Here is a 26,037-nt window from a genome sequence, read left to right on the forward strand (position 1 = left end):
AAATTAAATGAAAAATAGCTGTTTTTTCTGATTTTAATAAAAATTCTTTCAAATTGGTTCTCGTAATTATTTTTCTTATAAATGTAGTATTATCTAAAAAAAACATAGACTATGTATTTTTTGCGTCCCCCTGTTTCTTTATATGACTCCATTTGGCGTATCGAAACATTAAAGTAATAATATGCTTTTTTTTTCTATCACAGAAAGATTATTTTTTCATAAGAAATTATAAAACTCATTTTCAAAATCGCTTCCTCAAATTCTTAAATAAACATGATTTTATAGTTTCTTGTAATTATATGTTCAGTAAAATATCTTTATGTTTTTCAATAACTTAGTAAAGGAGATTGGCAAATGTCATAATATGGCAACACATTACAGGATTTTCAAATTGTCTGATTATTTGAAGCAGACTTTAGAAAAAAAAATCACGAAGCCAGTATGCACCTGACATATCTGCCTCTGAAAAATATTAGATAAAAACTTGTTCCTTGTGTCTGTATTCTTTGCGAAAGCAGTGAAGGATATAAAAATAGAAATGACAACCATAAAGGTTATTGTTGGTATGTGATTCGCAGCATAATAAGTCAACCGATGCTTTGTTTTGAGATCTTTTTTTTCTTTTGTTTGACTTGTGAATTTGTGAATTTTCATTGTTGCACACTTTTAACATTCGGCATCAAAACCGAAGAATTAAAAGCTTGGTTGATTCAAATATGCTTTGCAAAACCATTTGCGTCTGTTGAAAATAATCTCAAAAATCTAAAAGTTTTGTAAGTAAAATATATTATTTTCTAAATTCTGCTCAACATCTACTTTTTTATAAGTTCCTTCAAAATTTTAAGACACTGTTTTCTATGAATTATTATTCGATTATGTTCGAATTTAATTCATTGTTTTAAATAAGTTCTCATTCCAGATTTAAATTAATACTAATGAAATAAATGATTTTTGACACAGATTGGTGAAAAAATATATATTTGTGTATACATATAAATATATAATGCTTTAAATAATACAAAATTGTTCTAACATTTCATATTTGTTCCCTATAAATTAATATATTTGAGATTTTCTTGCTCAGTAGCATTACTATAGAGTAAACGGTAAAATATATATTGATATATTTATTATGATTCTGCATAATAAATTGAAAAGGCCTCGACGCCAAGTATTGCAATTACATAGGTGCATAGGCACTGCTGCCATTTCTTGGAGTTTAATTTGACAAGAACAATTCCTAAATGGTCAAACAATCTAGTTACGCCATTGTTAAATATCTTATTCTTTAATTCGAATTAGGTGAAACAGCAATAGGAATTATAAAATGATCCAGCAATGTTTCACTATTTCATGATGAAAACAAAATTGAAAAAATTGAACAAAATTAAATATTTTTTTCTTAAAATTTAGAGAAAAATTTAACATTGATAAAAAAAGCAAATATTTTAATTTGATTATCATAACAAATAAAATATTTATTAGCTCATATTTACAGAAATTTAAAAAAAATTAAAATCTGTAATTAACATTTTACATGTAATTAACAGTTTTTAAATTATTTAAAATTTAATTTAATAATTTTGATACTGAATCGAATGGATTGCCAAAATAATTCTTTAACCATTATGCACAAAATTAATTTTCATTAAAACTGAAAATTACATAACTGATCTTCTTTCGTTTTTACAATTCAGTAATCAAATTTTTTTACAAATTAATTTAAATTATATCAACATATAAATATAATTTTCTTCAGAAATTTTACAAATAACAAATAGGCCAATACATATACAGAACTTTTTCTGTTGGATTATACATGAAATAATATTCTTCAGCCTATTGAAATAGTTAAAAATGATTACTGTGAGTTCTGATTTTGTGGAAATAATTTAAAGATAGTTTATAATATATATATACTTTTTGGATTCCTAGATTCAAATTGGTTAAATTATGATGACAAATTTCGATTCTTTTTTTCCTCCTGAATGTAATAGTAAATAAAATTCTGTAATTTGTCCCTGGTAACAACATTTTATCTCCATATTTGTCTATAATTAATTATTCAAAATCATACTTATAGAATTATAAAATTCTTATAGACTTATTTTAGTTATTTAATATGATGAAGAGGTATTTTAGTAATTTAAACTTTAATTATTTGATTTTAGTTATTTATTTTTAAAATAACTAAACACTTTCTTTATTTTAGATTATTTAAATTTTTGATTATTATTTAAATTTTTACATTTTCAAGTTGATTAAGAGGTATCTAATCTATTTCAGAAGTGATTAGAGATGAAATTAAATTTTATAATAAAAAAAACATGGTATTTAAAAGAAAAATTACGAGATGAGAATTTCAAAAGTTAAAGAGGGAATTTGACTAAAGCAACAAGTGATAGTTTATGTATATTCTTAAATAGAAAAAATAAAAAATTTAAACAATTGAATGAAGATATAAAATAATAAAACCTTAAATTAAATGTTTCATTAAAATATTTCTTATATTGAATGTGAAACAAGACTTGCAAAAATTCCTGAAAAATTCCTTTGAATATACAATGTAGATAGTTCAATATTAAAATATCTTCCTATCTACATTCCGAGACTCTTATCCTTAATGTTCGTCGGTTAAAGGTATGTGGTCGTTCTTAGAAAATTCGATCGATTTTAAGCAAACATTTTCTTAGTCACTTCACCTGATTTGTTTACATATCATCTTTTAAGACGTCATTAGATTAAAACCTTTCGCTCATCATCTCCATGGTTACTGAAGCTCTTACAATATTTTTAGAATGAACAGGCTTGCTATGTAAGCATATTTCGAATTCCTTGAACGGCTAAAAATATATTTCGAAACATGTCAGTAATTCGAACTCTCTGCATTGTGGTAAAATCGTACACAAAGCTTTTCTAAATAAATATTTTACTCAAGGAATAGCCATCAGAAAATGCCAAACAATCAACTGTGTGTTTTAATTTAGAATATTTTATGGTGCCGTATTTTAATTTTTTTTTAATTTCTAAATATTCTTAAGACTATAAAAATTGGGAGCGAATAGAATTATTTTACGAAGATAAATTATCTTAAATCTTAACAACAATATGAAATTTGCCTAATATGGATTATATATATATATATTTTACAGTGATAAGAACGGAATAAAAATAAACTTTTTCATGAAATAAAGCGATTTTCATGGTTTTTTTTATGATTAGGTAGCTTTTCTTTTAAGAAAAATAATATACATAAAACAATACATGTAATACATAAAGATACATGCATAAAATATATAAAGACATAAAAAATACATGTAAATTTATGACTACTTTTAAAAAATAAAATTAGAGTAATTTATTTTAAATCCAAGCCATGTAAATTTATGAAATACATTTTTTTAAAGAAAATTTCGGTAGCATTGAAATTCTGAAATGTTTATTTTATTATTACTTTTTCAAAATTACTAAAGAATAGAGGTAAAGAGGAAAAATAATAAACAACAACAACGAAAAAATAGGTTGTTAAAAAGCTATCTATTTTTAATGCTAGCTCTTTTAACTAATTTCTTCCTTTTTACCTATGATTTATAATTCGTTTTTATAATTATTATAATTTAAAATATTTTTATTATAATATAAAATAATTATTTTATTATAATAATAATTAATATTAAATTTTATTACAATAATTATTTTTTATTATTATAATCATTTTATATTTTTAAATGATTTTTTCTTCTTCAAATTCAATACCAGATGGCACCATGCGAATAGAATGGAAATTTAAACAAGGTAATTGATTCACTGATAATTAAGTTATAAGATATTAAAATTGATAAAATTATAGAGAATACACAGTATGCAAAATTTAAAATCTCTTAAGCAAAAAAAAAAAAAAAAAAAAAAAAACATTGATTACAAAATTCCATGAGTTTAACCATGAAAGAAGTCAAGTTAAATGAATATATGTAAACATTTATAAAAGTATAGATGATCAAAATTGCGTGAGTTGGAAATATCTTACTTCGAAAACATTTTCATAACATTTCTAATAAATCGATGTTATGAAAATGTTTTTTAATATTTAAAAAATTTAGAAATTTTTAAAATTTTTAAAATGTTAGCAAATTTTTTCTAACATTTTTTATAAAGATATTCAAAATTTAAAATTTTTTATTCAGTTCAAGATGATTAAATTACCTATATTTAAAATACATAGTCACAGAATGTGTTAAAATTTTAAACATATCTTAATAAATTTTCAAAAGTCTGCATTGCCAAAGAGAGAATGAAATAAGAATCAGTGGTATCACTCTTATATTTAGGAAAATATACTTAATTTCTGTATAAATACAATAAAAAAAAACCAAGCGAAGATTTCATTTCAAAACAAATACACTCAATATTCTGAACAATTTTCATCAAACAATTTTCTGAATGTTCGATTAATAGAATTTGTTATAATTGCTAAACTTTCACACTGATATTCAATAGATAATAACGCTAATATTAAGATCTCTCAATTAAAGATACAATGTTTTAAAATTGTATTTCTATGAATCTATAGTTTTTTTTATTTTAAGAAAATGCATTTCAAGTACCTCTATTATAGTTTATTCATTTGTATAGAAATAAAGTTGCCATTATCACAAAGCTAATCTTTTACATCTTAAAGTGACGGATATATTGAAATTCTGTAATTTCTTCAAACTCTAACATCTTCTTTCATGTAATTAATTTTTAAATATGTTTTATAGAGTATATCAGTGTTTATATGAATATTAAATAGCTGTGATAAGTTTCATTCAGCTTCTTTCCAAACTTTCTTAAAATTTCGAAAGCCTTATTTTATACATTGCGTGTATTTATAAAAATTAATATTAAGCGCTCATACTGATATTCATTTGCGAATTTCGTCCAAAAAAATCTAAAGAAGATTTTGATCATTAGTCTGATACATCATAGCATGATAGTGCTTAATTCGTCCATTTTTATTTTTAAAAAATGTGTTCTTAATTACGAAAGCATTTATAAGCCTATACTGAAAATGTATTAAATACAATCGCAGCGCGCGTGTGTAATGTCCATTAACTAAAACGATCATTTACGATGAAATGAGTTGAAAAAACATATTTGAAGAGAAGAAAATTATAAGGAAATGAAATGATATCAGTTTTTTTTAATAAAATTTTAAAGTGATATAAAATGATTTTTGTGCATTGATATTTTCTGAAACTATTCAGGAAAAACATATATTTGAATTTTAGGTGTGAAGGGTTCAAACGATTTCTTATTTTCAAGCATGTGATATCACGCTTGATGCAATTTAGTATCCAGCATCCAGCCTGTAAACATAATTATGCAAGAAAAAAAAACTATTTTTTATTAAACTAATTAAAATTATTTTAAACTAATTAAAATTAATTGATAAATGAGCATTAAATGCTTTTATACTTTTACATAAATTTAAATTGTTGTTTCTGGTACCTGGCAGCAGTGGTTTAACTATGGAAGACAATAGGGTTATAAATGAACAGAGTGACAGTCATAAAAAGCAATCTGAAGACAAAATATTACATATACTTAATATTTACTATTTTTAATAGGCAAATATTTCATATAATTAATATATAAATACACATGCAAAATATTTCATACTTTTAATAATTATTTATGTCACATTAAAATTTGAAAAGGGTGAGAAGTAAATTTTCCCTCCAACGCTTTTGCCTTGCACAGTTAAAAACAAGTTTATGAAAAAATTATTAAAAATGCGATTGAATATCTCTGTAAAAATAATAATTATGAAACGCTTATTCTGAGAATTAATTAATTGCGTCCAGGGAACGAGTCGCATCATAAAAATGCCATTCTCCTCCCCGTCGATGGGAATGGCTGCAGCCTGCTTCGCGCTTCTTTGTCCGTGAAAAGTGATCTTCACAGATGTTAGCATCATCGACCTTTCTGTCATGGAACTTTCCCCCCTCCTCCACAAACACATGACGTTGACAAGAGTTTGAAGAGGAATTAAATAGATTCCTGCTTTTCAAACACACATATCAAACATGTGGCATAAAAATCGTGATTTCCGTTTCCAGCTTGCAGATCAAAACGACCGACGTCAGAACCAGGTCGAGCTCGCTTTCGTTTAAGTTCGCCGTCTTTATAAGAAGCTAGCTAGTTTGACCTCATTGGAAACGAAATCTAACTTCGATAATCTTAACTTGGAACTCTTTAATTGGTTTTTTTCCCCCTTCAAATAAAGTAGAATCTTAACTGAGTTCAATTATACTATTTAAAAAGCTAACAAAGTTAACCATTTCTTAATCTATCAGTTTTTGCAAAATATAATAAAAAACTTCAAAAGATATATTGAAGCAAAGTAATTATTCAACTTTCAGTTTGTTGATTAACGGACTAGAGCTATTGTACTTGGTAGACCAAGCTGTACACACTTGAGTACAGTTTATAATTGTTAATCGGACATCATCCAATTGACTTGTTCCTATCTGTGTATACAGGATCCATTTTATTTCATCATTTTAAAATGAATTTAAAAAATAACGAAGTAGTTTTGCCTAAACAGTAAATATTGAGGAATATATTTATGAATAAATTAAAAACCAGCTGTCAGTTTCATTTACAATCGGTAAGAATTGTTCTGAAACTGACTCTGAACACATGCTTTCTGTTTATTTATTCATTCTGTGTGGGTGTTTTTTTTTTTTCCTCGAATATTTAAATATACTTTCCTTTCTTGTAGCAAATTACTGTATATTATCATTCTATGTTAAATTCTCAAAATACAAGCAAATTAAATTTCAATGTCTATGCATAGCAATAAATGAGTTATGAGTTATGCAAATTTCGAGTTGAAGAAATTTATTTTTCATTTTACTTTTCAAATTAAACGTTGAGCAATGCTTCTTTGAATGTTAATAAAGTATTAAAAAATATGAATTGCAGAAAAAAATAATAATATAAATTAATAAATATTAAATTATTAGTAGATTTTAAAATGCTAAAAACAAGCATAGAATATATCACAATAAATATTATAGACAAACTGAGCAAATTATTTTCAAAATTACATTTCGAAAATGATAAGACCAAACAATTAATATATTAAATTAAACATACAATTGTTGTTTTTGATGTAATTTATTTTCATATAATATTGTTAATCTATTGATTTTGAAAATTAATATTAACGTAATGCCTTTTTTCGAATGTATGTTACGTAAATGAATTGTGTCACTGCATCAAACTGCATGAAATGCTTCATACGTGAGAAAAAAAAAGACATTTGAACTGAATATCAATTAAATATGAAATATTGAAACAATTATTCGATGGTCATAAATTTTTATTCATTTTCACTCATTCATAAATCAATTTTATAGACTAGTGTTTCTTTTAAATAACTCATTGACATTTTGAATACAACATTTGATAACCTTAAGCATTAATTAAATTAATTATTTATTTTATTTCAAAGCATTGGTCTACATTGAAGATGATTATGTTAATTACAATCGAAAAACTTTCAATTTATTAATACACACACACACACACACACACACGCACGCACACAAACACACACGCACACACACACACACACACACACACACACACACACACACACACACACACACACACACACACACACGTTTCAGGTGTAATCTAAACATTTTTTTATGCAAATTTTTATAATGAAACTGTCATTTTAATCTAGTTTTCAATTTTAGTTTTTCTCAGAAATATTTTGAAGTTAATAATTAACAATAAAATATTCATAAATATTAATTATTAATTTATAAATATTAAAAATTTATCACTAATGCCTTTCTTTATTTTATTATAGCTCATGCATTGGAAGATAAATAGATTAAAGTAAAAGTATTTACATTTAAGAATGAACTAAAGTTGGATTTAAGAAAAAAATATTTAATAAGAAAAGAATATTTAAAAAAGTTTTTTTTTCTATGTAAAATTTTAGAATTCATTAAGAATTTCAAGAAAAAATTTATAATTTTTACGTAAACAATTAAAAAATTAAATTTTACAAAAAAAATCTTAAAAGCATTTTTCCCGCATGAAACACACACACACACACATGGAAAATTAAAAGAATAAAAATAATAAGATTTCCATCTGTAGGTATTCCTAGATATAATCATATTATTTTTAGATATAATAGAATTATATCGAAAAATTTATTATGCCATACAAATTAGAAAAAGATTTTAATATAACATAAATATAATTATTCATGTTTTACTTAAAAATTTAAATGATTTTCAATGGATTATTTTTTATTAAGATAACAACATTTGAAATTTTAGTTATACGTAAAGTTATACTGCAAATCAAACGCTAAAAATATTCGCAATGAAATTGCAATTGCAGATAAATATGTAAGCATGTATTAAGTGATTAAAACTTTATCGGAAATTGTAAACAATGAAATTTGAATAATGTAACATTAACAACTTTTATATACAAATAAAACCTTAATATGATATTTTACACCTGAAAAACACACACATTTTTTAATATTTCTTTTCATCAAGCAAAAAAAAAAAAAAAAAGATATATTTCTTTTTTTTTTATGGAGAAATAAATACAGTGTATGTGTATGCAGTTTGTATAGTATGTTTGTTAATGTATGTACGGTGAAATAAATATATTCGATGCAATTTTTAAAATTGCTAACAAATTAGCTTTCAGTTAACATAATAAAAGAATTCAAAAGTCATTTCCAGTCTGTTTTTAATACTTATGTTTAAAATGAAAGACGACAGGAAGATATATATCTTTTTTGGAGATATAATTTTTACGATTATCAGATTTTCTTAGTTTGAAAATAATACATTTTTAAAAATATTACTGCATGGAAACAAGCAATGAATTTTTGATGAATAAATAATCTTTTTATTTTTGGGATACAATATAGCAAAATAATTTAACATAATGGAATGCAGACTTTTTACCTCGAAATTTATTCCATGAAAATAAATATTCACTAAAATGTATAATAAAATATAAATTAAAATAATATAATAAAATATTATAAGAATTAATTAGCAAAATATTTCTTATTTAGAAAATATATTTTTTTGATTTTGCAAAAACAGAAATTCGCAGATATGTTTTTCATTTTTTTTTTTGCTCATAATTTTTTTTTATAAAATTGTATTAATAGATTATTAAATGTATTTGCAAAACAAAATATTACATTTCTCATTCACTTTATAGACACCTTTAAAAGTTCTTACAATTATATAGAAAGTCAAAGTAAAAAAACAAACAATAAACATTGATGCAAAGTTTTTACATTGCAAAATTATGTCCAAAAAAAAAAACAGTGTGAGAAAATATTTGAGGTTTGTGTGTAGAAGTGTGTCATTAGTATTCAATGTTTACATATGTTCTATACAACTGTGTTTTTATTTTCTGTTCTTAGTGTTTTTTTCGTGTTGAGGAAGTACTGTCGTACCTACCTGATTTAAGGTCGATACTAGGATCGCTGAAAAAATCCAGCAGTGTCGAGGTGTCGTCCCCACTTGTGATATCCGTGCAAGAGGGGACCGAACACCTGTGGTCACTCGTGGTTTCAGATGACAGGGCACTCTTGATGAAATCGAACTCAAATGCAACTTGTGGATCAATAAAGCGAGAAAAAGATTCGACATCGTCCATAACCATCCTAAATAATTTTAAGAGAATACAAGCACACCGTCAAGGAATACTTGCAGCACTTTACTGTTTGTTTAGAATGATAATTTTCGAAATTTCTAAGAAATTATTATCCAAATGTATGGTTATGACAGCATATTTGGAAGCTGATCACCGATTAATGGTCGATAACAATATGAAAGGTAATTCTTTCGATTATTATGCTCAAACAGGTTGATACATTGAATAATTTACACTGATATCTTGCAAACATTATCACACTTCACAACATTTATGAACTTGACAGTGGTACAACGATCAGCTGTGCTCCCTATCCATCCAACTTTTACACAACTCAATTCATGAATGAATGTCTCAAGAAGCTGACTTTCCATATTTGGAACGATAGTCTGGAGGTGGCAGCCAATGAGGATCGAGAATCAGGAAGATGTGTACGCTAGAATCTGACGTCAAAGTGACGTAGAGAAAACGTGGTCCCTCGTCTCTGGAACACTTCGGAACATTCTTATTTTTGTTCCTTCAAGCTCTACATATCGATGGTTTACTCTATGGATGCTCTATTCCTAGAGAATATAAAGTACCGAACGTATTGAGATTTGTTTCATTTACCTGACGATTACTTTAAAAGTTTAAAATAATGATATTTGAGCCTAAAATTGCATTAAAAAGCACTCGGGTTTTATGTGACCTTATATGGTTAACGAGAAGATCCGAAGAAAGCCGAGTAGAAAACGTCACTCGTGACGAAATGAATAATGCGAGGGCTGGCGATCAATTTTGGGTTTAGCGGCATGGATGTATATGTGTGTGTTTATTTTTGATTTTTAAAAATTTAGGAGCGGCGCGACGTGGAACTTGATTTGCAGAGGCGCAGGCGTGGGCGACAGAAGGGTTCGCCAACAAAATGTAGATGTATTATTTCTCGTCACGTGGCAGGGCAGAAAGAGTTATGGCTGTTAAAATTACGTAGGGCCATCAGTTTCATGGGACTCTTCTAAATAATGTAGCAACATTGTAGTGGGGGAGTAGAGTGTGGTTTTATTGCTTTTTGTTTCGAAAACCGAACGATTCTAAAATCGTGGTTTCTTTCGGCCTTGTCATTTAGACTCGGTCTTTATTTGATTACGCGACTGGAAGGAACTGTTTTTTGATTTGTGGGTTTGTTTTGTGTTTGCTTTATTTGAGAATCTGTTTATCATGAGTCGATGTTTCCCTCGCGTATAATTTGTATTTGAAAATGATAAACGATTTTGCTTTATTCTTTATTATTTCGCTTAAAATAATATTGCTTGATTTTAATTTAACACTAGAATTACCGATTTTAAGTATATAATTAATTTTACCACACCAGTCAAATTGACGAGTTTTTGATCATCATAGCTTTTATTGTAATTGTTTGGCTTAGTTTATGTAAATAAAAGAATATAATTTAACAAAAACAATATTTGATATAATAATTCGCCAACTGGTTATAACAAAACCGAGGGAAACAGTTTATATTTGCATTTTTAGGATATCCAGTTAGATCTAAACCGAATCATAGTGGGTATAAAATAAATCCCATTATAACGGCTGCCAAACACTTTGGATCAATCAGTATAATTTCATATGAATAATATAATACAAATTTCCCCAGAAAATATCTGAAAGCGATGTATAAATGAAATGTAAACACGTATTAAACTCCATCATTGCATAGATGATCCATAAAATATAATAAACTTTGAAACTGCAAAGGTCGTTATTTTGACGGGCCTTGGTATAAATATGTATTGGTCCTACGGATTATGAAGTTAAAATCGCTGAGTGGAAATTAAATAAGAATATGTAATTTTTCTTATATTTCTTTAAAAGTCATCATGAAGTTCTAGAATAATACATATATTATATCAAAATTTTTAAGCGTGAAATTTGAAAACCGTGAAAATGACGGTCTTGTTAGTTCTAGTGTTAAAGTTTCGTATATAGTTTGTAGGTTTTGGAATTTTTTTCAGAATGATAATAGTCAAACCTAGCAGCAATTTTTATATATTTCTTCGACAAATACCTGTCACTAAATAATAATAAAGATGACAGCTATTATGGAAGCAATCATTGCGCGACACGACCTATTGTATATTCTTTTGTATATGAACCAATTATTTTTATGCACAATATACTTACAGCTATGGTGAAGGGAATGAACTAGAATCAAAGAAGTATGTGCATTTTCAAAAAACTTATAGCCTATCGAATATTTCTGTATTGAGAATTTGATAAAATTCGTTGTTGAAAATTACATTAAGCAGTTCTAAAACAAAAAGTACTCAGTTCAAAGTTATATCTCTAATTCGTTGCCTTTATAATACTTAAGGTAACATATATGCAAAATTCCATGGTAATATATTAATAAGTTTTTAAGAAATGAAAATTTGTATGCATATGAAATTTTTTACGAACTCCAAGTTTTTCGAATAATTCATTTAAAGTTTTCATTTGTCTTTGTACACATAAATAATATTCAAAAGCAGATGTAATTGTCAATCCTTTCGGCATAAAAACTACTCAAAGCGTATTCTAATACTCGTGGCTTGCTGTTAGAACATGTTATAAAATAAATTATAGTTCAGAGAGGCGTGTGTTTGATTAAATGTCGGAAAACATTCAACTTCCTTTTGGTACTTTCGGTTTCGTTTTCAGCTGCAATGGTTTATAAAAAATCACATATCTCGGTTTCTATTTATCGTAGAATTAAAACAAACACAGATTTGGAAACCCAAATAAATGGGTTTTAAAATAAAACAATATATATATATATATTGTGAAATTGACCAAAACTGCCTTTTAACGTAGTCTGATATCTTAAAATGATTGAAAATTCATGCAATCCTGCCATCATAATACATGCATGTTTAAAAGAAGGACAAAAAAAAAAAAAAAAAAAAAAAAACAGGAAGAGAATATAAGTCTTCAAATAAGCATCTTTAAAAGTGCCTTTTTAATTATTAGGAGTACAAACTTGCTTCCTCTGTTTTTTGATAAATGACTGCAGTGGTATGTTGTTGTTACTTATGCTACTTTACAAGCCCGCTGACAGATCTGTCAGCGATTTAAGCCGAGTGAGCGTTTCTATTTTTTCAGTAGAGCCAGCTAGACTCAAGGGTACGACTTAGCTACTTCATGCGTCTCATTCACTTGCACAACCCATTTTTACAGGGGGGCACATTCACACACCTCACAACCATGCCTGAACCGAGGCGCCCAGATCACGGGGAAGACGCGTTACCCCTATGCTTGCTGGTCGGAACAGACACATCAAAAATGTCATGCAGTAAGCTTGGACATCTGTCAAAGCAACGACAGCACATTTATGAATTTGTAAATCATAAATGTGCCATAAACATAAATCCAAGACCAAATGTAAACCAAGGCCATGAATATCAAGGCCATTACAGATATTTGGCATGAATTTAGCATTTTTAATGAATCTATTTTGAGAATGCGTGTTTTTGGACGCTTTTTTTCAGGCCGATTCACACCAAAATTTGACACGAAACTACATTGTAGCGACAAACTGTATAACGAATTTCATTTATTTAAATCATTATGTTTATGAATTATCGGGTTTACAGGCATGAGAATGTACGAACCGAAAGATGGTCAAACGGTTGAGAGATTTGGCTCAAAATTTCGTACGAATATCTATTTGAAATGGTAAGTCATATCACTGATTCTCCGACCCGCCCGAAGGCACACGGATAAAAATACTGAATGCAACACTGGCGGGAACTGTGGTTGAGTCCTAAGGGCCATCACCGGCCACGGTATAACCCTTCTCGAAGGAAGTATCTGTCTATCATCGATGGAAGGAGCCAGATCCCCTACCTTTTTGTGTAACCTCAAGGGTGGCGAGATCCAACCACCATACCGGAAGCATCTCATCTTCATTTCGAGGTGCCCGTCCCCGGGGTTTATTTTAGATGGTAAAGCCGAGTACCAAATTTCATTTACATAGCTCTTTGCATTTTGTACTTACTGAGTCCATTTGTATTTAAACAGCGAGACAGACTTCCTCTGAATTGCCCAGCATTTGATAGAAATCTACTAATTTGATGGAAAAACCGTATGCGAAATTTCATTTTCTATCTCAAAGCTTTTTTGAGTCACTGACAGACACACTGACTGACAGGCAGCCGTAATGCCAAAAATATATTTTAAGGATTCAAGGAAGACCGAAACGAAGTTTAAAACTCCAGTTTGAAGTTTTTGACAATTACAACACTTTCTCCATACGTCGTTTACGATAAATTAAAAATGAAGAATTATATATTGAAGAAAACATAGGTAATGATTATATTGCTATTGAACAATTCAGTACTTATTTCAAAATAAATAATTCCAAAATACAAATAGTATAAAAAATAATATACAAATCTAGGCTTGTAACAAATCGTATAAAAGCGTTGAAGTTTCTAGAAAGCGCCAAAATTTTGTATTAGTCAGCAAGAACTAAAAAAATAATCTGTGTATTTTAAATCTATTTAAAGAAATTAACTATCGTTTGCAAATATTCTCCTTTCAATTAATTGCAAACAACAAAGTTTAATAACAGAAAGTACGAATTTATCGTTTGATTTTTTATTTATATTGGAGGGGAAAAAATCGTCTGCTTTTCTTAATATTCTTGCTAAGATTTTATCTGTTGTGCATTTAAATATTTCAATTACAACTATTAAATGGATTGAAAGGAAATTTACCATCAGGTTCATAAAAAATTATTCTTTGGCACTTGTGTATTAATTGCCGGCCATTGGCAATTTTAGGCTTAATCACATGTCATAAGCGAACATCAAACCAAAGGATCATCAAATTAATAAAAGCTCCAAAATAATGAGATTTATTAATATATATACAGTGGCTCAAATAAATGAGAGTATACCTTACTTTTACTTAATAAATCCGACTTTCAATGTAAATAACACATTACCGGGAAATACAAACATGTTTTTATTTTTGCATATAACAAATGGTTTAATTTAAACTAAAAATAAAGAACAATCAACGGAAAAATTCTAAATTGAAAAGTTTCAGAAACATTTTAAATAAACATAACGGAGATTTTTGCATCAAAAAATTGAGAATACACCAATGATTTTTTTTGTAATATCTTGCATAGAAAGAAAGTGTGAATATTTAGTTGCGTGTCTTTTAGCTTTTATAATGGCTTTTAAACGTCATGGTACCGATTGGTGGTACCTGAAGATATTTTACTCCGTTCTTCTTGCAACACTTGTTTTAAATGGGTTTTGTTTCTAATTTTTTTTAACCACTATTTCGAGTGTGGCCCACAGATATTCAATGGCATTGAGACCAGGGCACTGTGGTGGTGGTGTGTAACTGCTGTTTTCAATGAAAAAGACACCACAATTTTGACGTTATGTGCAGTGTGTTTGAGGTTGTTGTCCTGCTGAAAAATTAAATTTCCATCTAAACCCGAATTTTTAGCACTTTCCTTTAGATTGCTCCGAAATATATCCAAGTAAATCATATGGTTCATAATGCTATCCATAAAAACTAAATTTCCTATCCCGGATGAAGGCATACAGCCACAATTCATGACGGAGTCACCACCATGTTTAACTGTAGGACATAATTTTTTTGGATCCAAAGCAGTTTTAGGCTTTCTTCATACGTACGGCTGTCACTGACAAAGATGTTGAGTTTTCTTTCATCACTAAATATAACTTTCTTCAAAAGTTATTGGTCTTCTTCAGTTGATGAGTTTTTGCAGATTTCAAGAGTTTTTTCTGAATCTGCAAGCTGATGAATGGTTTCTCCCTAACAATTAGACTTTTATATCCAGCTTGTCTAATTACATTTCGCACAGTTTCAGCACTTCCACTTCTACCCATGATTCGAGAAATTGCTGCAGCAAGTTGTATGGACCATATGGTAGAAGCAATCTAAAGGAAAATGCTAAAAATTTGGGATTAGACAGAAACATCACTTTCTTGCAGGATAACGACCCCAAATGCACTGCACATAACGTCAAAATGCGGTGTCTTTTTCATTATAAACAGCAGTTACACACAACACCACAGTGCCCCTATCTCAATACCATTGAATGTCTGTGGGCAACACTCGAAATAGTGGTTTCAAAAACATAAAATTAGAAACAAAACAAATTTAAAACAGGTGCTATAAGAAGAACAGTAAAATATCTTCGGATACCACCAAAAATTAGAATCGGTACCACGACATTTAAAGGCCATTATAAAAGCCAAAAGATATGCAACTAAATATTAACACTTTCTTTTGTGCTAGATATTATAAAAAATTTCATTGATGTATTCTCAAATTTTTGAGGCAAAAATCTCCGTTATATTTATTTAAAATGCTTCTGAAACTTTTCATTTTAGAAGTTTTTCGTTGATTGTTCTTTATTTTTACTTTAAATTAAACCATTTGTTACGTGTAAAAAGGAATTATGTTTGCAACTATGGAAATAAAAGAAAAGTAGAAATTTTCTTCCTTTTTTTTTTTTTTCAAAACTACAAACATAAATTTTTTGATATTAGAAATTACATTAATTAATAATTTTTATTATATTTATGCGATCATAATATTTTTCTTTTGTTTTTTATAAACCATACTCTAACAAAAAGAGTATAGGACAGTAAACGTAGGATGTTTAGTAATGTGTGAGTACAAGTACAGAAACAATTCGATAGAGCATTGCTCGATATGGAATGCTTTCTTTACTTACTAGTCAAATATTCTGCAGTAATTCTTTCATAGCTCTTATATTGATTGCCTTTTTGTTTGTTTTTCTTTAATTTATTGTTTTTCTTTTAATTATTTTTTTTTCATCTAAAGTAGCAATTTTTAAAAATTTATTTATCTATACTTATAATAAAGTTCGATGTGTGTGTGTGTGTGTTGGCGCTCTACAGGCCAGGTCATTTGACATACAGCTATCAAATTTGGTACATGTATACCTTAGAGGTCGGGAATGTGCACCTGGGGTCCCTTTTTTTGAAATTTTAATTAGAATTTTAATTATTAATTAAAAACTAACTTTCCCGCCAAAAGAATCTTCCATTTTCCCCACCGCCAACTTTTCCGCCAAAAAAATCTTCCATTTTCCCCACCGCCAAATAAGTAAGGCATCAGTTGTTTTTTTCTCCCAATAGTAATGAGGCTAGGGTTAAAATTTTTCGACGGATTATTCTGACGATTCTGTTTATTTTCTTAATGTTTTATGCATTTAAAATTAAACATTGTTAATTAATCCATGTTTCAGATTCATTCTGAAGTACTTTTGAATTAAAATAACACAGAATAAAGGAAATTAAAAATGTCTAATCTGCATAGCGTTACCCCAACTGGTGTAGAAAAATTTACGCATTTGCGTTAATGTAATTGGCGAAGAAAATCCACGCATGCGCATTGTTCTGATTGTTGGCATGACAACCAACGGACGATTTAAATTATTTTTAGGTTAGTTGCATGCTTTTGTAAGTAAAATGTATTTATGTTAGTTATATATTTTTTGTATATGCTTATAGTTTTAAGTACATCGTTTTTTAAGTAGTTTTTTTTAAACCTGTTTTCGACCGATTACTTTAAACGATTCATTTTATTTTCTTAGTGTTTGATGCATTTAAAATTAAACATTGTTAATGAATCGATCTGTTCATGATGAATCTGAGAAATTTTTGTTGACAAATTCTTGAGATATTACATAAATTAAGAAAGATATTCTTTAGTGACCATAAAGTTTAAACGCTCAGTGACTCTATTATCAGTAATCATATTATTAAAAAAATGCTTTGTTTCAGTAAAAAATATTATTATATTAATTGCAGATTAATCATTTACAATTTAATTTAAAGCATAATTTCTACGAGGGGTAACAGAACATTAGAGAGATACATATCACGTTATGACTGAAGGCCTTTATAATATTATGAGTGAATTATATGACTATCAAAATTTGAAGTTTTAAAATATTTTGCTGAATAATCTATTAAAGTTGGAATTGCGTAAAATATTTAATGGTACGACCGGAGTTTAACCTCCTGCTTGCGCAATTTTTAAAAATCGCCAACAACGGCCTTGCGAAATGTTCAAAAGCAAAGGAGCAGATGTTCAATTATAGTGCATAATAAAGATTGCCAGCTTTGGGTCGTTATCGCAACTTGGCGAAGAAGGGGGTTAAACTCCGGTTCAACCTATTTAATTATTAAAATTTAAACGAGCATTAAGATTGGCGAACCGGCTGGTCGCCAAAGGCGGCTAGTTTTCAATAAAGCAGATTACGTGTGGAGCTGAAAATAATTCATTTTCTCCCCCTTTCCTCCTTATTTTGTTCACTATTATTATTTGTCTAATACTATTTTTTATTCAGATTCATTTCTTATTTATCTGTTACTAAACGCTTTTGACGACAATCTGATTCGCACGGAATTTTGGCTGCGTTTACTTTCAACTAAATCTTATACGCATTTCTTATTAGTCATGATCGAATCAAGAAATATTTTTAAGCTTCACTTTGCGACATTTATTAAAACTATGTTATTTTAATAGTATTAGATGAGTTTTTTTTTTTGTTTCTTTACTATTTGGTGTGACAATGAAAGCAGTTTGAATTTTAAGGCGACAACATAATATATTATTAAAAATTAGATAAAAAAAAGTGCTATTAAAAATTTTAAGAAATTTTAAGAAACACTTTGCACGCGTATTAAATTTTTATCCTTAAAAAAAATTTTTTTTTTGAATTTTAAATTGGTAAAAAAAAAATTGCATTTATGTTGTAATTATTTTGGGAGATACCGAGGGAAAATGCCAAGGTTTTGCTTAGTTTTTAATTAATTGCATTTTAAAAAACAGGTGGTAATAATGTGTAGTTTTAATTCGAATAATAATCGAATACTTCTTCGATGACCATCTGCGTTTCCGGGAATATTCGTTGTATTTATTACTATTGAATCTCTTAAATATAACAAAGACGTTCAGGATTCTGTCAAAAAAGTATTTCTAGCCATCTAACTGGGATGAGGATGTTGTGCTAGTTTAATAGCATTATATTTGCTCATTTGATTGTGTAAGTAGACCCGCCTGATGGAACACAGTCAAGAGTCATATCATAGTGTCATTAAAAAGTAATTGTCGGATAAATTAATCTTTCAAGTACACGCCGTCTTTTCGTTGTAAATACATTTTCATATTTCTTGCATCAACTGCTCATATTATTAACAGAACATTTCTTTAGTTTTTAATAACATAAAAAATTCCCACAGGATTATATATTTGATAAAACAATGAAAGCGAAATCATTGCAACAATAAAATATAGGGTTACAAATTTTGCAATAATAATAATAATAGATTGTCGAATTTTTGACGACAAATAAATTAATGCTGTTAAAAATATCATTTCTTTAAATTATAAATTGGTATAAAAATCAATTTTGTGTGCAATACTTTTGGGAATTATCGGAGAAGAAACGTTAAAATTGTGCTTAATTTTTAATTAATATAGAATTATAATTAAAATTTTAAAAAACCATCCTGAGGTGTACATTCGCATTTTCCAAAGTATATATGTGCTATGGTTGGTAGCTCTAGATTAAGTGCTGTATTCTTCAGAGTATCGCACACTGGCATGCAGTATCCTTTATCATTGGTAGAGAAGATTATATATTAAATGATAATGTTATTAAAGATAAGTTAGATAATAGGGGAATTTCGATCAATTTCTACAAAATTATTTGAAATGTAATTTCAATTTTAAACAAAGATTTGAACTTGCACTCAGTTATGACATCTCTACTCAGAATCCCAATGAAATCGAAAAAAATGTAAATCTACCAGAATTTTTAGTCTAAAGAGGGGAGACAAATTTATGAATTTTTGAAATGAGAAGATATTCTTTTTTATTATTTAATAGCCGCCTTTGGCGACCAGCCGGTTCGCCAATCTTAATGTTCGTTTAAATTTTAATAATTAAATATTTTACACAATTCCTACTTTAATAGATTCTTTATCAAAATATTTTAAAACTTCAAATTTTGATAGTCATATAATTCACTCATAATATTATAAAGGCCTTCAGTCATAACGTAATATGTATCTCTCTAATTTTCTGTTAGCTCTCGTAGACTTTATGCTTTAAATTAAAGTGGAAAGAATTAATCTGCAATTAATATAATAATATTTTTTACTGAAACAAAGCCTTTTTTTTATAATATGATTACTGATATCTCTATTTCAAAGTGCAAAATGAGATTACCTTAAAAAGTATTTTATCAGAAATAGAATGATGATTCAATTGTTATAATTTATTTAAAAGAAGTTTATTAAGTTTTTTTTTTTTAATAAATCTGATAAAGAGCAATCTTATTCTATCTCAAACGTTCAGTGCAAAACTAAGCAGAATTGATGAGATTACAATAAAAAAGTTTTTTTATCAGAAATAGAATGATGATTCAATTGTTATAATTTATTTAAAAGAAGTTTATTATGTTTTTTTTTAATAAATCTGATAAAGAACAATCTTATTCTATCTCAAACGTTCAGTGCAAAACTAAGCAGAATTGATGAGATTACAATAAAAAAGTTTTTTTTATCAGAAATAGAATGATGATTCAATTGTTACAATTTATTTAAAAGAAGTTTATTAAGTTTTTTTTAATAAATCTGATAAAGAACAATCTTATTCTATCTCAAACGTTCAGTGCAAAACTAAGCAGAATTGATGAGATTACAATAAAAAAGTTTTTTTTTTATCAGAAATAGAATGTGATTTAATTGTTATAATTTATTTAAAAGAAGTTTATTATGTTTTTTTTTAATAAAACTGATAAAGAACAATTTTATTCTATCTCAAATGTTCAGTGCAAAACTAAGCAGAATTGATGACATTGCAATAAAAAAGTTTTTTTTATCAGAAATAGAATGATGATTCAATTGTTACAATTTATTTAAAAGAAGTTTATTATGTTTTTTTTTAATAAATCTGATAAAGAACAATCTTATTCTATCTCAAACGTTCAGTGCAAAACTAAGCAGAATTGATGAGATTACAATAAAAAAGTGTTTTTTATCAGAAATAGAATGATGATTCAATTGTTACAATTTATTTAAAAGAAGTTTATTAAGTTTTTTTTAATAAATCTGATAAAGAACAATCTTATTCTATCTCAAACGTTCAGTGCAAAACTAAGCAGAATTGATGAGATTACAATAAAAAAGTTTTTTTTTTTTTATCAGAAATAGAATGTGATTCAATTGTTATAATTTATTTAAAAGAAGTTTATTATGTTTTTTTTTAAATAAAACTGATAAAGAACAATTTTATTCTATCTCAAATGTTCAGTGCAAAACTAAGCAGAATTGATGACATTGCAATAAAAAAGTTTTTTTTTATCAGAAATAGAATGATGATTCAATTGTTACAATTTATTTAAAAGAAGTTTATTAAGTTTTTTTTAATAAATCTGATAAAAAACAATCTTATTCTATCTCAAACGTTCAGTGCAAAACTAAGCAGAATTGATGAGATTACAATAAAAAAGTTTTTTTTTTTTATCAGAAATAGAATGTGATTCAATTGTTATAATTTATTTAAAAGAAGTTTATTATGTTTTTTTTTTAATAAAACTGATAAAGAACAATTTTATTCTATCTCAAATGTTCAGTGCAAAACTAAGCAGAATTGATGACATTGCAATAAAAAAGTTTTTTTTTTATCAGAAATAGAATGATGATTCAATTGTTATAATTTATTTAAAAGAAGTTTATTATGTTTTTTTAATATGACAAAAAACAATCTTAAGGGGGGGGGTGAGGTTTTAGTTCAACCTTTCAGTTGCAAAACTGAGCAGAATTGATGAAATTACCATAAAAAAGTATTTTATCAGAATAGAATGATGATTCAACTACTGCAATTTAGTTAGAAGAAATTTATTATGTTTTTTTAATAAATCTGATGAAAAAAACCAATTTTATTCCGTTTCAAATTTTCAGTGTCAAAACTAAGCAGGATATTATATAAAAAATCTTTCTTCTAACATTTATACTATTAGTAAAATAGTAATTTCTTTTGTCACATTGCCAAAAAAAAAAAAAATCAATAGCGGACTGGTGTAGTTTAAATGGGCGGGACATCAAACCGGCTGTTCAACTGAAAAATCACCCAAAGCCTTTTTTGCACCGAAACTCTTTAAACAACAAATAATGAGGCTACAAAAGACGTGGGCAGATGTACAATAATTGCTGGCTCAAACGATAGCAACATTTCCGAAACAATTCCACCATCCTTTCGGACCTTGGCATGGCAACGAGGTTACTTTTTTCACAACTTCTGAAGTGTGTGGTTGTCGGGAAGGTAAGTGTCAAGGCTTTCTCTTGTGGAAGCATGAATGAACATAAGAAGTGCATATGTTTACTATTTTCTTTTTGGAAAGAATATGAAATATACTATGAATCACATTAACAAAAAAGAAGCTTTTTTCTGTATAAAAAGGTTTGGAGTTGTTTGGATAATAATGGGAGGATCATTTATTTGAAATCTAGACAATGAAGATTTAACATGAAGTCCGACTTTTATTATTAAGTAAGCATTACCCAAGTGACTGTCGCAGGAACACTAGGAACATCATAGTGACAAGGTATTTACAGATCAAACACCAATACTTCATTTAAAGAACGGCAGGGAAAATTATTTTCATGATAAATTTAAATTTGTAGCAGTTGCATTATTCTGTCTTCTTTTTTGGATAATAGATGGCGATGGCTGATTAGGTACGCCTCCCATAGTGCATTGCGTTTATAATTATAATGAGATGATATGCTATTCTGTTAAGGTGCGCGCGCTGATGTCTCGCTTTGTCTTCCGTGTTTGTGTTTGTGTTTGTGTGTGTGAAATGTGATCATTAAAGAAATGTTCCTCTTGCACATGGGTCCTTTTGTTTCCACTGCACGGATCATAATGATCTTCATTCCACCATAAATTGCAATTTTATCTTTAATTGTAAATGTTGTATTAAATATATTAATGAGTTACTACGATTTAAAATATCAACTTGAAAATTGTAGAATTTTTTTCAATGGAATCAAACCATTGACTATACTGTTTATATTATTTAAAAATAATGCATCATTCGTTCAATGTCAGATTTGTTTACCGAATAGAATAGTGGCTGATTTATTGGCTGTATTTTGCGATCCTTGACAGTGAACACTAAGATACCACTATTTTAATAAATCAAGAAATTTATTTTCACATATGAAAATGCGTCTTTTTATTTATAATTAAGAACTCAGTCCTGAGCTTGTAACTAAGTAATGACAGTGTAAGATCAAGGAACTATCCTTTATAAAATATTAAAATGTAATATTATATGAAATATTTTTAAATTCATGGAAATTATGTTTTTTACATAAATTTTTTATAAATTTATTTACTTGGTAATTAGTTTAATAACATCATTTTAATTGACTAGCCTACTACGCCTTTCTTAGCACTATTACCTGCCTAATTGGAAATCCGCCACTACATTTGAATATGTTTTAATGAAAAGAACATAAATTTTTGTGTGCCTTCGTGCACCAAATACTTTTACTCAGGAATTATGTGCTCATAAACGAGACAGACGCAGTATATTGGATTCCACCAGTCTGACTTAATCACATTGGTGTGACAGGTTTGGTTAAAGTACCGGCTTTGCATCTGACTAATATTAGAATAAATAATGTCTTTTAAATATTCTAGCTGTTTAACAGCTAAAGTTATGAAGCGTTCGATATATCGTCAAGAATGAAGTTCAGATTTAATTTTTTAAACGGTTAAATTGCAAATCTTTAGGGCATTAAAACGACACAGTATCCAAAAAAACCCCCATTAAAATGCAATTTATTTATTAGCTCATATAATAAAATGAATCATTCTAAATGTGCTTGTGAAATATTAGATCTGTATCGGTAGTTTTTATTTATTAAAGAAGTATACGACAGAAAAGTAAACAATGTTGCCACGCCCACTTTTCCGATCGTCTGCTAGAATAAAACCAGATAAAAAAAAAAGAATTATCTTTTTCTACCACTTCCAAATATATCGTTAAATGAAATGAAGTAAGTCAGTTTTGTTTACACGAGATATTCCTTATAAGAATGAACATTGTATGAAGCGGTCGAATGGCAAGCATAAATCTCAAAGCACCACTGAACTGATGCAAGTTTTAAATTAGAGATTCTTTAGTTTTGTTTTTGCTCCCTTACAATTTTCGATACACCTAAGCTTTTAAAATAAAGAAAATAAAAGTATTTCTTTTTGTATCTAATATGTTGTTAATTTATGTTTGTAGCAAAAATATGCGTTTAATCAATTCTGCGAAATGTATTTATTTTTTTTAACTTAATGATTAAGATTTAAGAAATATTGATCATTTGTAGATTTTTCTTTAGACATTCAGTACACAGTCGTAATATTTTATTTCAATAAATTTTTGCATTTTTTTTTATTTTAAAGAATTAAAATAAGTTGATTAACATTTTATAAATGTTATTAGCATATTGTATGGATTTTAAATCATGGTATTGATGAATGAAAATTTTAAATTCATTTTTCTCCATGTTGTGTTTTTGCTTATATACTATTTTTCCAAACCTTAATGCTTTTTGAAAAATTGAAATAAAGATATGAAATTTTTTCGGAAATATTTTGAGATATGTTTTTTACGGAACTTGCAACAGAATCAGCTCGAAGATGTACAGTATTTTTTTTTTAAAAAAGGGTTCTAAATCGAAAGTAATGCATTTTTCAGAATTTTTTTAGTGTATTTTTTGAGTGTATGTATTTGAGTGTATAAAGAAATAAATATCATTAGAAGAAGGAAATCCGCAGCAAGTTTTATGTAGTATATTAGTAGCTAGCAACTTGGAAAAATTTTTTATAGTATATTTTACATATTTAAAAAATACTTAGAAATTTAAAAATGTTTAAAATTTGTTTTAAAAATGTTTAAAATTTTAAATTTTACAAAAACTTTAGAAATAATTCGAATTTTTTTTGAAAAACTAGTTATAAAGTAATATTTTACATGAAATACAATTGAAATATAAAACCAAACGTTAAAATTTAAAAAAAATGCTTGGATGGTATTGTGACACTCTAATAATATTTTCATTTCTTTCAAAGAGATTATCTAGTATAATATTTTTGCCAAAATGACGGACGAGATGATAGATGGAAATTTGGACGTAGTTTAAAAAGAAGTTTTTCACATCTTAGAAATCACAGTTTAACTATTTTTTGCTTTCTATTTCCATAAAAATTGCTGAAGTCACTGATCGGCTAGTAATTTTGGTAAAAAATTATTCAACACTGTTCCATTTAGCTGAACTCTAATAAATTCAATAACTGTTATATGTCATCTCATTTTTCCACTCAAAACAAATTTAAAGAAATAGAACTATACAAATAAACGTATTTTAAACTGAACTGGCCTTTGGGCACTATCAGCATTTCACTAGTTTTCCATCCTGGAAAAGTTGACCATTCTGAGGTCACATATGTCTATTAGTTGTTTTAAACACATCTGTCTCTTCGTCTATTGTTGGAAAACTTCATCTTCTATCAAGTTGACACATAGTATCAATTAATCAAAGATAAATTTTATTTTGACATCGCTCGTTTTATTCTGTATGAAAACTGGCAGCATATATTCATGATTTCATGAAGTGTGATGGTTTGCAGTTGAATAAAAGTTGTTGGAAACTTACAATTTATTTTTACCGATGGCTATTAATTTGTCGCCAGCACACGGCGGAACAAAGCGGCGTCTTTCAAAGAGATCGGGAAGGACACAGTGACCTAGTGGTAAGGTATCAGCTTTGAGACCGAAGTTTAGATATTCGATTCCACTAAAAGATCCACCATATCATGGAGCACGTCAAATCGAAAATTCTTCTTTTGATGTGGTATGGTCAGAGAAGGGCCAGGATCTTAGGTGCTTGCTCGTCAGCTGAACACGTTTCTGCATCTATTTGGGACGAACTTATATAATAAGTTTGTCCCAAAATAAATGTCGCATTTCTACAAAGCAGGATCTTAATACAATGAAATTGAACATTTTTTATAGTATATTTTATATATTTAAAAAAGACTTAGAAATTTAAAAAAGCTCAAAAAATGTTTAAAAATTTAAATTTTACAAAAAATTTTAGAAATAATTCGAAATGTTTTTAAACGTAAATGCTTTGACTTTAGTGTTGCGATATAGATAAAAGAAATCTAATAGTCAAAATTGTTTACCGAAAATAATGTAAAACGTTCTAAGGATGGTGTAAA

The 26,037-nt window shown here is 27.6% G+C and overlaps 1 protein-coding gene across 1 annotated transcript in view; it reads right to left on the reverse strand.

Annotated features, from left to right (window-relative positions):
- LOC129962047 (early growth response protein 1-like) overlaps window positions 1-10,043 on the reverse strand; it is a 38,938-nt gene extending 28,895 nt beyond the window's left edge. Inside the window, exon 1 of the mRNA XM_056075739.1 lies at window positions 9,507-10,043. Within this exon, the coding sequence (XP_055931714.1) occupies window positions 9,507-9,711 (205 nt within the window). The 5' untranslated portion in view covers window positions 9,712-10,043. The remainder of the gene's footprint in view (window positions 1-9,506) is intronic.
- Between the last annotated feature and the right edge of the window lie 15,994 nt (window positions 10,044-26,037).

This window comes from Argiope bruennichi, chromosome 2, assembly GCF_947563725.1.
Source record: "Argiope bruennichi chromosome 2, qqArgBrue1.1, whole genome shotgun sequence".
In the NCBI taxonomy this organism is placed as follows: Eukaryota; Metazoa; Arthropoda; class Arachnida; order Araneae; family Araneidae; genus Argiope; species Argiope bruennichi.